The sequence below is a fragment of the Bos taurus genome, chromosome 4 (genome assembly GCF_002263795.3).
Source record: "Bos taurus isolate L1 Dominette 01449 registration number 42190680 breed Hereford chromosome 4, ARS-UCD2.0, whole genome shotgun sequence".
Taxonomy (NCBI): Eukaryota; Metazoa; Chordata; class Mammalia; order Artiodactyla; family Bovidae; genus Bos; species Bos taurus.
The window spans coordinates 106,738,629-106,752,788 of NC_037331.1; the positions used below are offsets into that span (position 1 = coordinate 106,738,629).

Genomic DNA, 14,160 nt, shown 5'->3' on the forward strand with positions numbered 1-14,160 from the left:
TCCTTTGTATTCCTCTCCTAGAGGTTCAGTGTTGAAATGGCCCAGCTCTTTGATGCCTCCGGCACTTGGGAAGTCAGAGACCCTTATCCTCCCCAAGCCAGTGACAGGGAGCCTGCCATTACCCTGCCTTCTCTGCAAGTGGTCCCAGGTGCTCTTGAATCCACCGCCCAAGGCTTTCGTTGCTCCCTTCTTTTCAGTTCAGTTCAGCTGCTCAGTCGTGTCAGACTCTGCGACCCCATGGACTGCATGCAGCATGCCAGGCTTCCCTGTCCATCACCAACTCCCGGAGCCTACTGTTATGCCTCCTTTAATTCTTTAGTTGTGCCCATCCCTGGCATCCTCCTCCTTCCCGCCCCATGCCCAGCCTCCACCACCCCCCAAATAAGACACTCATAGCCGAAGATGCCACCACAGTGTTTAGTGCCATTGAACACAGCCTGGAACCATCTCCAGCAGGACACCCCTTCCGCCTCCCCAGGGCCGAGAGAGAGAGGCTGCAGCTGGGGAGGGGCCTAGCCGTGGGCCCTGGAGCCCCTGCTCCTGTGTGTATAATCTATAGTATTTATATATATATTTATATATAATTCTCTCTGTCATATATGTCATAGAATCTCTCTTGGGCCTGGGGTGAAAATGTCACATTAAGAAAACATGCTAAGACTGGCCATAAAAATGGATATTTCCCAGACCTGGAAGACGGAGTATGGGATGTACAGGTGGGGGTGCGAGGAGAGGTAATAACTCATTCACCAAGATTCCCTCCTTAAGAGGAAGGTGTGGGGGTGGGGTGGGGGGCGATGGGGGGAGGGGAGGAATGGAAGATTGCGATTTTCCTTTAATAAAGTGAATTGAAAATGAAGGTGCACCCTCCCCACCAGAAGAAAATAATTTAGCAAGAGCAGTTTCATTCACAATGATATAGACAGCCCCATTCTGGGGGCTGTTCTAAAACGTGCTGCACAGCCTTTAACCCCAAAGAAAAAGCAACCCTCCCCCACCCCCAGCAGCCTCTTCCGGCACATGCCCCTCCCCTCCCCCTAAAATAGGCTACAAGCAAACCCCATGCACCCTGGCCCCCAGCACCAGAGAGGCAGTCCCTCCCTTGGAAGAATCTTAAGAGGGTCCCAGGCTGGCTCCTCGGGTTTTCTCCCTCTTCAGAGCAGAGGGGGAGCTGCTTGCAAATGCAGACCCCGCCCCACGAGACCTCTGGTCTGCAGTGTTGCCAACGCCCCGCAGAGGCTGAGCCCCACCCCCGCTCGAGCTCACATCTGAACTCTACTAGAGTCCTTCAGAGTTTTAGCCATCTTTTGGCAAGACTGGCAGGGACCGCTGGGCTTCCTCGGGGAAGGAGGAAGGAGAGAACGCTGCTTTAGATGACCTTTCCTGACTCCACAGGGCCCTGAGCGGAAAAGGAACTGTTGATGAATGAACCCGCTCCCTGGACTGGATGTCCCCTGCGGTCTGGGGGTGGAAGATGGGGCACGAAGCGGGTCAGAGTAAAGAGAAAAGGATGATGCCTTAGAGAGAGGGCAGGGTGCACAAGGTGAGCAAACAGGGACCCCTTGAGAGGAGGAAACCGTGACCCTCAAAACCCCAAGGACCTGCAACAGTGGGTGCAGGGTGGGGCCAGCAATGTCCGGTCACATGATCACACACAACCCGTAACCGCTTTGGATGAGGTGTGATCACCTACCTGGGCTCACCCTGCTCACCCGTTTCCTCCAGGAACCACGCCCTCGGAGGGTGGCCATCCTCCCCTCCCCCAGAAGACGTGGGACGTGGCCTCGGTTGCATTTCAGGGGCACGTGTGTATGACAGTAGGGGCTTGATGGGGGGCAGGGTCATACATGGACGGAGCCACCCCAGCGCTCAGCTGCCTCACTCTGCAGCCGGGGCGGGGGTGGACTCTCCACTCTACCCTTCAACCCAACCCCTGTCATCAGGCTCTGTGACATTAGTCCTGGGGCTTCACCGGCTGCCCAGAAGTTCCCCCCCAACCCCCACCCCCACCCCAGAATGGCGAGTCAGTGTGGGAGGGCAAGCAGTTTCAGGGGCTTATGCCTCATTGTAAACCATACTGGAAGGAAGAATACCTGGTCCTCCTCTCTTCTTCCGCAGGTCTGGGGAGGGAGGGGGGACACCTGTGAGGTCCTCCTGGGAGTCCTGGGAGGAGGTGAGGGGGGGCAAAGGGAGCCAAGCACCCTCACTGCTCCTCAGCTAACACCAACCCCCCTCCCCCGCCCCAATCAGGGGGGTGCCTGACAGCACCAGACCCCTCCCTCCACCCGCACTCAACCCTGAGTCCCCAAGAAGTTATAAAAATGTAGAAAAGGCAAAGAGAAAAGTGTAAACAGCTCCAGAGAATTAGGGCTGGATGGAGGGAGGCAGCTTCATGCTTCCTGTCTGGCCAGGACACCAGCATTCCGCGTCTCCCCTTGGGTGGGGGGCGGGCCGGGGCTCCCAGAGCAGGGGATGGAAGAAGGCAGAAAAAGGGAAAAAGAGCTGGAGCAGCCAGCCCTGGTGGGGGTCCTTTCCCAGGTCCGTGGGGTCCTCTGTTCACCTACTGGATATACTCAAGATCTCAAAGCACGTGGCCCGTGTTTGTCCCTGGTCTTACCAATGACCATCGGGCCCCTGTGCGTCCCAGCTGCCATGTCCACCGCCTCTGCGACCCCTCATCTCTGAAGCCAAGTTACCTCTGAGGGTAGACTCTCCACTCTCCAAGGAGACGTGGTCTGTACGTTGCTTCCCCCCCGCCCCGCCCCGGGTCCATCGAACCACATCCAACAGCCCCGCAGGTCCGTGCCTCATAGGAGGGCTGAGCCTGGGCCACAGCCAGAGAAAAGAGTCGTGAAGAGCGAGAGTGACGTGGAGAAAGGAGGCCTTCAGACAGCCACAGTGGAGGCTTCTGGAAGACGAGATCAGGGAGCAGAGAACGGCAATCCAGGGCACGGTGCTCCTGTGCTCGGGATGCACACGGGGGCTCCGCTGCCGCAGACCCAGAAGCCCGCAGGCAAGCGAAGTTCCGGGCCATCTCGGTTGCCCGGGCCTCAATTCCTGGACCTGTGGTCTCTACAGCATAAGCCCGGATAAAATTCCACCCCGGCCCTCCGTTTTGCTGGCGAGGACGCCTGGGCTCATCAGGGTCTTCTTGCCCAGGTTTCAGGCGCGCTGCTGGGGGAAGGAGGAAGGTGTGGTTGCAGCCAGACCCCTCAGGCGGGAGTGGACGGCTGGGTGAGAAGTGGGAGGAAGCTAGTTGTTGGCCTCGCCTTCCTCCTCATCAAAGGACTGCACGCCTGAGGATGTGACGTCAGACACCTTCCGGCTGAGAGCGGTGGACATCTCGGGGTCCTCGCGTGGGGAGAGGGACTCCAGGTCCCGGCACCCCGCATCTTCTTCCTCTTCAGGGGCCAGCGGCCTCTTCTCCTCCTCGGCGGGGCCCCCGGCCAGGTCCACCCCGCCCACCCCTGGAGCCCAGTCAGTGTCTCCCCCCAGCAAAGACGACGGCTCCTGAGCAGAGTATCCCGAAGCAGGTTGGGAAGGTCCCATTTCATGCAGGCTAGGCTGTGAGTCACCAAATGCAGGCCCGAGATAGGATCCTGTGGCCGGAGAGGCAATGAGGGACTGGTCGCTGGCTTCCCAGGCATCCGATGACCCCAGACAGTACATGCCCTGGGACACATAGGAATGAGGCCAGCCATCCATCGGGGCTTGAGCGAGGGCATCTGGAAAGAGAATCAGGAAGGTTGGTGGGGTCCCAGAACATCATCAAAGGCAGCAACAGCAGCACAGAGAATTGAGATGGGGGTGGGATGTGGCAGGCAATAGGAAAGCTGATGTGAACACAAAGCCTTAGAGATGAATGGAGGTGGCTTCTGGGGTTGGATTCTGGAACCAGTCCTCACCCTGACTCTCCATCAGCTCCTGGTAGTTGTCACTGTAGTTGCAGCCCAGTGTTTCCTGGGTGGAGTTGACACTCATGTCCTCACCATCCATGGAAGACCAGGCCATGAGAGTGGCCTCGGAGATAGCAAACTGTTCCATGACACCTGGGAGAAGAAAGGTAGTTAGCACAAGACACCTCCAGGAAGCTTAGACACATGCCTGGGGAGGGAGCATCAGTGCGGTGCTGTTCAACAGGAATTTAACACGAGTCATTTGTGCAATTTAAAATTGCTGCTGCTGCTAAGTCGCTTCAGTTGTGTCCGTCTCTGTGTGACCCCATAGACGGCAGCCCACCAGGCTCCCCCGTCCCTGGGAGTCTCCAGGCAAGAACACTGGAGTGGGTTGCCATTTCCTTCTCCAATGCATGAAAGTAAAAAGTGAAAGTAAAGATGCTCAGTCGTGTCCAACTCTTAGTGACCCCATGGACTGAAGCCTACCAGGCTCCTCTGTCCAGGGATTTTCCAGGCAAGAGTACTGGAGTGGGTTGCCATTGCCTTCTCCCTTAAAACTGTCTAGTAGTCATGTTAAAATGAAAGAGAAACAGGTAAAATGAATTTTAATAATACATCTTTAACCTAATCTATATAAAACTGTCATTTCAATGTATAATCCGTATACAAATTATTGAGATATTTTACGTTCTTTTATTCACACAAAGTCTTTGAAGTCCAGTCGATATTCTGCACTTATGGCACGTCTCCGTTTGGACTAGCCGCATTTCAATTCTCAGCCACACATGGCCAGCAGCTACTGTATCGGACAGCACAGTTTTTGTATATGCCCTAAAACAAGGCAAAATCATGGGTGACTTCCCAGGTCAGACTTAGAATTCCTAGGGGAAAGAGTTGGGGGGTCTTCTGGTGAGGTATCATAAGGGATTAAAATTGAGGATTTCCAGAAGTTTATCCTCAGAATTTTTTAGGAATGGTAGCTAGTGCTAGGTAGTCAAGGCCAGAGGAATCTAAATGGGAGGGATTGTAGGTCTACAGTGGTATCAGGCTGAAAGTTTAAGGTCTGGGACGGCAAGGGAGCGGGAACAGAGTAATGAAGGTGCATAGACTTGGGGTTCCCATGCTAGTCAAAGCCATGAGTAAGTTGAAGCTTACTTTGCTAGCTGCCCTGCATTACCCTCTACCTGTTCATGTCCCCTCCCCACTGGTATTTCATCTGCCATGCACACCACCAGAGCTTTTCCTGAAGTATCTCATTGAGATCTGCCACCAAGGCTTGGCCAATATTGATGTTATTTAGTTGCTAAGTTGTGTCCAACTCTTTTGCGATCCCATGGACTATAGCCCACCAGGCTCCTCTGTCCATGGGATTTCCCAGGTAAAAACACTGGAGTGGATTGCCATTTCCTCCTCTAGGGGGGCTCTTCCCCATCTAGCGATCGAACCCATGTCTCCTGAAAAGGCAGGATTCTTTACCTCTGAGCCACCAGGGATGCCCCTGCTGAGTGTTGTAAGTACATCATATGCCTGCCTCCTACCTCTCCTGAATAAAAGCTCTTCTGTACACACCCTCTCCTCACCTAGGTCCCTTGATCTTCTGGTTGTTGAACAAGTAAGTTGTCTGTAAGTGAATCCATGACAGCAAAGTGCTGATGGGCAAAGGCTAGAAGAGAACCCCAAGGCTTTTCTTTCTTTTTCATCATAAAACATAAGTAGACACAGAGACTATTGAAGTCTAAGGCCCCTGCTTTATTTTTCCCCTGTAAGAGGGAATCCAGACATTGGATAGTCCTACCATGTGGGAGAGATGGCATCAGGTGGACCCACAATCTCATGTTAATTTTCCTCAACTTCTGAGATGATAATAAAAAATAAGTTTGAGGGACTTCCCTGGTAGTCCAGTGGCTAAGACTCCGCACTCCCAATGCAAGGGTCTGGGGTTCAATCTCTGGGAACTAAAATCCCACATGCCACAACCTAAGACCCAGTGCAGCCAAATAAATAAACAAATATTAAAGAAAAAGTTTGAGAGCCCTTATCAGAATGAACAAGTCAGAGTCCTTGAAATTCGAGCTAGCTGGGAAATGAAGTCTGATGGTCATCATATGGACAGAGTCAGTCCTACCACAGGGGACCAGGTTGAAGAGTGGGTCTTGGCCATCCTGAAAATGTGTCTCTCGAGGGGCTGGAGAATAAGTACCTGCGAGGAAACGGGCCTCCTTCTCGCCGTCACTGAGGTCGGAGTAGGCATCTGTGTCCCTGCGGACGGCCTCGTGGCTGTGCTGCGGCTGAATGGCTGGTGTCTTCCCCCAGCCTTGCCACTCAATCATGTGGGCCACCCGGCCCTGCCCCATGGCTGTGGGCTTTGTCACGTGGTCCTTCATGCTTCTCGAAATCCCTGAGGGGCCAGACATTCCCCACGTCCTCCAGAACATCACACAATAGCCATACCAGGTTCCCTCCGAACCCCGTTATCCCCACCCTAGCCCCATGGGATGCTGTCTCATGAAAAGGGCAGGTGATGCCCTGCTGCTACTGCTGCTAAGTCACTTCAGTCGTGTCCGACTCTGTGTGACCCCATAGACGGCAGCCCACCAGGCTCCCCCGTCCCTGGGATTCTCCAGGCAAGAACACTGGAGTGGGTTGCCATTTCCTTCTCCAATGCATGAAAGTGAAAAGTGAAAGTGAAGTCACTCAGTCATGTTCGACTCTTCATGACCCCATGGACTGCAGCCTACCAGGCTCCTCCATCCATGGGATTTTCCAGGCAAGAGTATTGGAGTGGGTTGCCATTGCCTTCTCAGGTTATGCCCTGCTACTGCTAAGTCACTTCAGTCGTGTCTGACTCTGTGCGACCCCATAGACAGCAGCCCACCAGGCTTCCCCGTCCCTGGGAGTCTCCAGGCAAGAACACTGGAGTGGGTTGCCATTTCCTTCTCCAATGCATGAAAGTGAAAAGTGAAAGTGAAGTTGCTCAGTCGTGTCCGACTCTGTGCGACCCCATGGACTGCCGCCTATCAGGCTCCTCCATCCATGGGATTTTCCAGGCAAGAGTACTGGAGTGGAGTGCCATTGCCTTCTCCGAGGTTATGCCCTAGGACACCGTATATGAGGGGGGGTCTGGAGGGTTGGAGGGGCTTGACAGAAAAGGCAAACAGGCCCGGAATATGGGGATAAGGGTGTGTTTTCCAGGCCTGAAGCGGCAGGGAGTCTGAGGCCAGGAGCCCACAGGTAGTGTTCTGTCTGAAAGCATCCCCAGGTGGGGAGTCTCACCTGAGAACGATGACTTGGCCAGGGCCCCAATGCCATAGGCGTTCGAGTTTCGCTTAAGCTTCGGAAGGATGGAAGTGGTGTCCTCCATGGAGAGCTGGGAGGGGGACGTGGGAGATGGGGCAGAGGGATAAGAAAGTATGGGATGCTTGTATGTTCAGGAGGAAGGATCTGAGCTAGGACGGGTGATAGGAAACCCTGATACCCAGGAAGCCCACCTCCGAACTGCTCTTGGAAGTTTGGGGGTTCGTAAAGAACGTGAGGGCTTCCAGGGCCCATTGGAACCAGGGAGCTCTGTGTTCTATGGCAGGCCTATGGGAGAGGAGTTATGGGGGAGGAGGAGGTCGGGGGTGGAGGGAGCTGCACTCACATTGATGCCATCCCAGGAGAAGTCTGTCCGGGTTTGCTGCAAGGAGAAGAGGAGAGGGGGTGGGTACCCAGGGCACTTCCTCAGAGGGCCTTCCGAAAGTGTGTGAAGTAGGCAGGGCTTTTCTGAGAGTCACACCGGGAACTTGGGGTCTCAGTATGGAGCATTGGGCTTGTACTTGAGGAACAGAGGAGGAACATTCTGTGAAAGGGTCAGTCTGGGAGCGGGTCTGGGATGTTATCCTGGAATTCAGGAAGATGGCTGAAGGACCGGGTTTATGCGTGGTGGTTCCGGGGTCTTTGTGAGCTCTTTCGGGAAGGCAGCTGAGCACGGGAGTTGGGGGAGGCTCACCTCGGTGGATGGCCGGTGAAGGCTGCTACCATGCAGCGAGCTGGTGCTGTCCATGTTGATTTGGTCCACATCCTTCAGGCCCTTCCAATCCACGGCAATCACCTCATTTCCTGCGATGGCCAGATGGTGACTTGCGTCCCTTTTACCCCCTGTGCCCACCCCTATGGCCCCTCATTATTTTCTTCCTGCAGAATTCTGATGCCACAAGTGGGGGGCCAGCCCCTCCTCCCCTCCCACAACCACTCTCTCTTCCGATTGCCTAGTCCCCTCTACATCTCCCCTCACCCCCAGTTTTTGGCACGAGAGATAACAACGCTGAGCTCAGTCAAGAACAGCACACTTAGGAAAAGTGTCCCATGAGCTTATTTGTTGCTCTTGTTTAAATGGAAGGGCCAGTGGCTAGGTTTTAGCCGGAAAACAGTCCTCCATTCTGTCCCAAGGGATCTCTGAGGGTTTCTTTATGGGAGTGCCTGGGTTCTGTACTTTTCCTCTATTAGGTCTCTACAAACAATGGCAGAACTTTTCCGAGGCCAAGCTTCCCTCCGTGTTGGCTTTATTACATGTGAGGTGGAAGGACTGCATCTTTCCTGGTGGACCCTCAATGGGAGCTGGTGGATTTGTATGAGAGGAAGGAGATTTGGTGGGGATAGAGGTGAGAGCTGGGTGTGTTCACCTAGAAGCAATGAGAGCAGAGAAGCAAAGAGATGGGATCATTCTACCTGACTGTGGGAGACACAGGCTAATGAAAGAGGAGAGAGAGCAGGGGACTTTGAAAAACAGAAACTAAGGGAACGGGAATTCAGGTCCGAGTGAAGACAAAAGACAATGGGAGGGAGTGGATGGGGTTTGAGGACTCTTAGTACAGGGAGGCTGCTGGTGTGAGGGCAGGGTGTGCTGCCCGGAAGGCTTGGGGAAGAATCACTGGGGTGGTAGATGCTGGGCATTCAAGCATAAAGTTTTCTGATTCGGAGTTTAGGATTAGGGGTCCACTCTTGAGAAGAGGGGAATTGAGTGTGATCTTGGGCGGCAGCAGGAGGTACTGGGCGTGTAAGGATGACATAGATGCTGCAAGCCGAAGCACTGTGGTTGACAGGTCTGAGAGAGGAAGGACCCCTACAAAGCGGGCATTTTCTCCCTGGGGCTACAGGCGAATGGTGCCACGGGTCAGAGCACAGGAGGTGGCTGGGAGGGAACGGGAAAGACGGACGTCTGGGCGAACAGAGCGGGAATGGGGCAGGCAGGGAACCACCTCTGAGGGGAAGGGAGATGGGGAGGACAGAGTGGGAGAGAGGGGTGGGGGGAGGTGGCCTTTGCAAGAGAGGGAGAGCTGAGTCAGAGCCGCGGGGGGCAGGGAGGGGGAGGGAAAGAACCCCGAGCAGAGGTGAAAGCAGAGCGGGGCGGGGGGCGGGGGGGTGGTGGTAATCCATGGGAATATATCCGGTCTCAGAGAAATCAGGCTTTTGGAGAGTGAGTTCGTTTGCAATAATAATACGAATTATTCTCTCAGCCTAAGATCACTGGGGCATGCAGGCGGGAGAAATTGGGAGTTGCAAAAATTAGGGGGTTGGGGACAGGGTTGGATCAATCTGTTGAGCTGTGAGAGCGGAGTGGGTGCACGGGGTAGGGGAGAAGGGGTGGTAGCAAGGCAGAGGGGAGAAGTCTTAGGAGGCGCCTCGCTTCCTTCCTCAAGCCAAAGGTAAATAAAGAGCCGGCCCCGCCCCGCCAGCCCCGCCGACAGGTGCAGTCGGGTCCCCGGTTCCCTCCGCCGCCGGCCCCACCCTCCGGGGAGCCGGCTTCCGACCCTTCTCCGGCCCTCTAACAGCCCCCCGCCTCCTCCGATGTCCCCGGCTCGTCCCCTCTACCCCAGCCCAGCGCGGCCCCATTCCCTCCGGGCGTGGAACCCGTCGCCCTCCCGGAGGCACCAGGCTCATCCCGCCCCCGCCCCGGAGGGAAAATGCACGTGAACAAAGCAAATCGGGGGAGGCAGGGACGACAGAAAAAGGCAACGGAGAAGGAAAGAGATGGGGGCAAAACATCCAAGCCGGATGGAGGCGGGGTGCGGTGGGTGGATGGGTTGGGGGGCGAGTGCGAAGGAGACTCGGGGCTGAGACTGAGGCTGGGGGGTCCTTCCAAGGGGGGGCTGCTCCGGACACGGAGTGGGGCGAGGAGGCGCTGGGGAAGGCAGGGCCTGGAGGTGGAGGGTGCGGGGACGGGAGAGTAGGGGAGAGTCACGGAGAGGATGCCGGTGGGGGTATGATGGAGAGGGACCGCGCCTGGAGGAGGGCGACGGAAGGAAGCTAGAGGGAGACGGATGCAAAGAGCCCTGAGGGATGCAAGCCCAGGAGGCGCGCGCGAGGAGAGCGAGGAGAGATGAAGGCAAGGACCGCGAGGGCTCGGAGGGAAAGTGAGGAAGCGAGGCCGGACCGGGCGGGTGCGGAGAGAGGGATCCCGGGGACGGGCGCGGGGCGCGGTGGGGGAGGGGGCCGGAGGACCGGGCCGGGCCGAGACCTGCCTCCGCCCGCGCCCGCGCCGCCGCGGTACCCACCCACGGTCCGGGAGCCGATGCAGCCCATGGCTCCGGGCCTCCAGGCCGGGCCCTCACCGACGCGGGGCGGGCGCCGGGGGGAGCACCGGGAGCCGCGCCGCCGCCCCAGCCGCTCTGCAGCGCCGCGGCCGTCTCCGCTCGGCTCCGCTCCCCCCTCCCCTCTCCATCCCTCCCCGCGGCAGCCTCCGTCGCCGCCGCCGCCGCCGCCGCCGCCGCCTGGCTCCCCCGCCCCGGCTCGGCTCGCGGCGGCGGGGAGGGGGCGGCCCGGGGATTGGCTGCGCCGGCGCCTCCCGGCCCTTCCCCCGACCCCGCCGCTGCACTCCCCGCCGCGCTCCCTGGGGGAGCCTCGCCGCCGCTTCCCTCCCTCGCCCTTCTCCAGCCCCGCGCGAGGGACTGCTCGCCGGGTTCCCGCTGGGCTCGGGGCGGGGTGGAGAGGGGAGGCTGGTGGAAACCCGGAGGATGCCCGCCCGGGGTCTCACGAGCCGGGTGGAGAGCCCCGGGCCCACCCTTCGGATCTGGGAGATTGATTTTGAGGGTCGAGCTTGGGGATGCCTAGAGAGAAAGTGGAATGAGAATAAAGCCTGGATTTATTGGGCCTTGGCCACCAAATTCCGCAAACACTTGTTTTCTTCCCGGGGTGGCCTCGGGGACAAATGGGAGCGTGGTTGGACGCGGTTGGAGCTTCCTGTTCGCTGCTTTATGCGCCCGAACAGATCGCGAAATCTTTGCAAGCGGATCGCGTGTTAGACTTCCCAGGGCTCGGCGCTCGCGGGAAAAGTCGGGCATGCGGGGACTGTGCAGATGACCTAACTCCAGGTCTGATTGGGGAGGGGGAAATAGAAGATCCTTCAGTCCCATCTCTAGGGAAATAAAAATGTCAGGACTCGAGGCTAGCTAGAAGACAGTTTTATATCCAATGTAACTTTTCTGAGCCATGGTCTTCTCTGACAGATGAGCACAACCGTGTCAGAGGCGGTCAAGAGCCCGGAGGATTGAGGTCTGGCTGGTGGGGTCGGGTGAAGTAGGTACTTAGGGCTTCCTGGGTGACAAGGGTCAGTGGGCACTATAGTTACAGCAGGGAAGAAGTGGAGTCCAGAAAAGTCACAGGAGAAAGGAAGGAGAGACCCGTTTATGTAAGCCCAGCTCGGCGAGCACAAATGTCAGAAGCAAATGCTAACCCAGGCTCGGCTTTCATGTGCCTCCTGAGGTTGAACAGGGAGCAGGGCAGTGGACCAGGGGACTCTGGTGTGGGCACGGGACAGGGAGAGAGACCAAGGCTCATGGGGACAACCTTTTAAGCTTTAACTGTGAATCAGAAGCGAACCGTTAGTGTGATAACCACTACGTTCTGTGGAATCCCAGATGAGAGAGAGGGGGAAAGATACTAATAACTGCAGATCTGGGAAATAGGATGATGGAGACGGAACTGATCTTTGGTCTCTGTGCATGAAGAAATAAACCAGATCTACATCTCTAGAACCACAAAAGAGAAGACAGAACAGTGGTCAGTAGGCTTAGATTTTAATCGCCTTGTGTGTTTTGTGGCAAGATTTGCTATCTTAGTTTGACAGTGGAGGGAATTAGAAAGTATTTCCCCCCGGTCAGCTTTTGTTGGTTATACACAAGAAGGACAAAGTGGATTTTGCCCTCCTGAAGAATAATGTCTAGCTGCAAAGGAAAGAAAATAGAAAGATGGTTAAAAAAAAAAAAAAGATGAAGAAACAGCCTCCATTACTGTAGTAATGCTCGCAAACCCCTGTTGTTTGAGCAAAGAAAGCACTGACTCTCCAGGTCAGAAGTCATGAACCAGGTGGCCAGCTCTGCTTTCGCCTTCTCACCTGAAGCTGTCCTTCCCTTTGAGTGCTTTCTGATTCTACTATTCTCATCAGTCCTCTGGTCCAAACATGGATACAAGCCTGGGTGCCCTTAGCACAATTGCATAAGGTTGCTGTTGTTCAGTCACTAAGTCGTGTTTGACCCTTCCCAACCTCATGGACTGCAGCATGCCAGGTTTCCCTGTCCTTCACTATCTCCTGGAGTTTGCTCAAACTCATGCACATTGAGTTGGTGATGCTATCTAACCATCTTGTCCTCTGCCACTCCCTTCTCTTTTTGCCTTCAATGTTTCCCAGCATCAAGGTCTTTTCCAATGAGTTGGCTCTTTGCAGCAGGTGGCCAAAGTACTGGAGCTTCAGCTTGAGCATCAGTCCTTCCGATGAATATTCAGGGTTGATTATTTAAATCAAGTCAACTCTAAGTCTTGATGATTTAGTCCCATCCTATATTCTGTCTTAAAGGTGTTTCCAGCGTCAGAGAAAAGGAATCTATCAGAGGCACAACACTAATACGCTTCCTTCCTTCTTCTTGTACTGAATCATCTTACTTCTTACCATTTAAAGACATTTTCCCGGTCTCTTTGCCATCTTCTGAGCCAAGGTCAAAGACTCTAGTTCTGTTATGAACAGGAACAACCTTTCTGGAGGACAATTTGACAGTGCAGATCAAAAAAATCTTTAAAATATGCATTACTATTCTTACTAAATTGTGACACAGCAATTTCATTTATAGAAATAGTCTAAGAAAATAAAAATAGAATGTGGACAAAGATTTACAGCACCCATCAGAGCACAATTTCATAATAATTATAAACACTGTACACAGCACACATGTTGAAATGTAGGGATGAATTAAATAAATCATGCTATATGCCTATAATAGAATATTATGCAGCCATTAATACTATCTTATAACTGTATTTGTTGAAAATTCCTCATGATCTATTGTGATGTTATAAAAAAGCAGGCTATAATAATGACAGGATATCAACTTTTGTTTGAAAATCACACACACACACACACACATACACATACACACACAGATTCTTCTCCTGCCTTTTGTCAGGATTTCCATCCCGAATAATTTATGGGATTCCTTGAAGAAAGCCTATGTTTTACAAATGTCCGATTCCACTCATCAGTTACAGTTTGACTCTCAATGAAATTACAATATTAATCAGTCCATTTCCAAAGTCTAAAAATATAGGACTTTGGCAGAATGCCCCAGTAAGGCGCTGGCACGTCCTTATTGGTTCCCTTTGGGGCACAACCCCAAGGTGAAGTTATGTTTCTGTCTTCACTGTGGTTGCTGCTTTGTGCTCCTAATCTCTTGTGGACAGAACTTGGACGGAAGGAACAAACCAATTTTAGAGACAGTACTGCTGAAAATGGGGACTCTCGCCCCAGGATCCATGGGCAGAATCCACAGTCCATAACCTTGGATGGGAAAAAAAGGTGTTATGTTTACTAACTTGTCATAGAAATTCTCTGTGCTTGTTAGGGTTGTAGGCAGCAAATCGTGGTAGTATTAGAAGTGCTGCACTGTGTCTGTATCAGCCGTGAAAAGTGCAGATGTGTCTATGTTGTGGCACAGTCGCTGTGTCCTGTCTGACTTTTTTGTGACCCCATGGACTGCAGCACACCAACCTTCCCCATCCTTCACTGTCTCCTGGAGTTTGCTCAAACTCATGTCCATTGGATGGCATTGGTAATGCCATCCAACCATCTCAATCCTCTGTTGCCCCCCTCTCCTCCTGCCTTCAATCTTTCCCAGCATCAGAGTCTATTCCAATGAGTCAGCTGGCCAAAGGTGGCCAAAGTATTGGAGCTTCAGCTTCAGCATCAGTCCTTCCAATGAATATTCAAGGTTGATTTCCTTTAGGATTGACTGGTTTG

At 54.2% G+C, this 14,160-nt stretch overlaps 1 protein-coding gene across 2 annotated transcripts; it reads right to left on the reverse strand.

Moving 5' to 3' along the window:
- Positions 1-403: 403 nt before the first annotated feature.
- Positions 404-10,565, reverse strand: FAM131B (family with sequence similarity 131 member B). 2 transcript variants are annotated; one of them, NM_001078072.3, is made up of 7 exons: positions 10,430-10,565; positions 7,885-7,994; positions 7,537-7,572; positions 7,170-7,263; positions 6,097-6,294; positions 3,906-4,049; positions 404-3,725 (listed from the first exon to the last, which is right to left on the reverse strand). In NM_001078072.3, the coding sequence occupies exons 1-7, from the start codon at positions 10,455-10,457 to the stop codon at positions 3,253-3,255; spliced, it is 1,083 nt and encodes a 360-aa protein (NP_001071540.3). In that variant the 5' UTR covers positions 10,458-10,565; the 3' UTR covers positions 404-3,252. The 2 variants fall into 2 exon arrangements, with proteins under 2 accessions (NP_001071540.3, NP_001421729.1); NM_001434800.1 differs by lacking the exon at positions 6,097-6,294.
- Positions 10,566-14,160: the final 3,595 nt, after the last annotated feature.

Bases quoted from the DNA above. Each gene is read 5' to 3' on its own strand.
- FAM131B (NM_001078072.3), bottom strand. From the start codon at position 10,457: ATGGGCTGCATCGGCTCCCGGACCGTGG. The intron at 7,995-10,429 runs GTGGGTACCGCG...TGGCCATCGCAG, and splicing joins CATCGGCTCCCGGACCGTGG to GAAATGAGGTGATTGCCGTG. The intron at 6,295-7,169 runs GTGAGACTCCCC...CTGGCCCCTCAG, and splicing joins GGCCAAGTCATCGTTCTCAG to GGATTTCGAGAAGCATGAAG.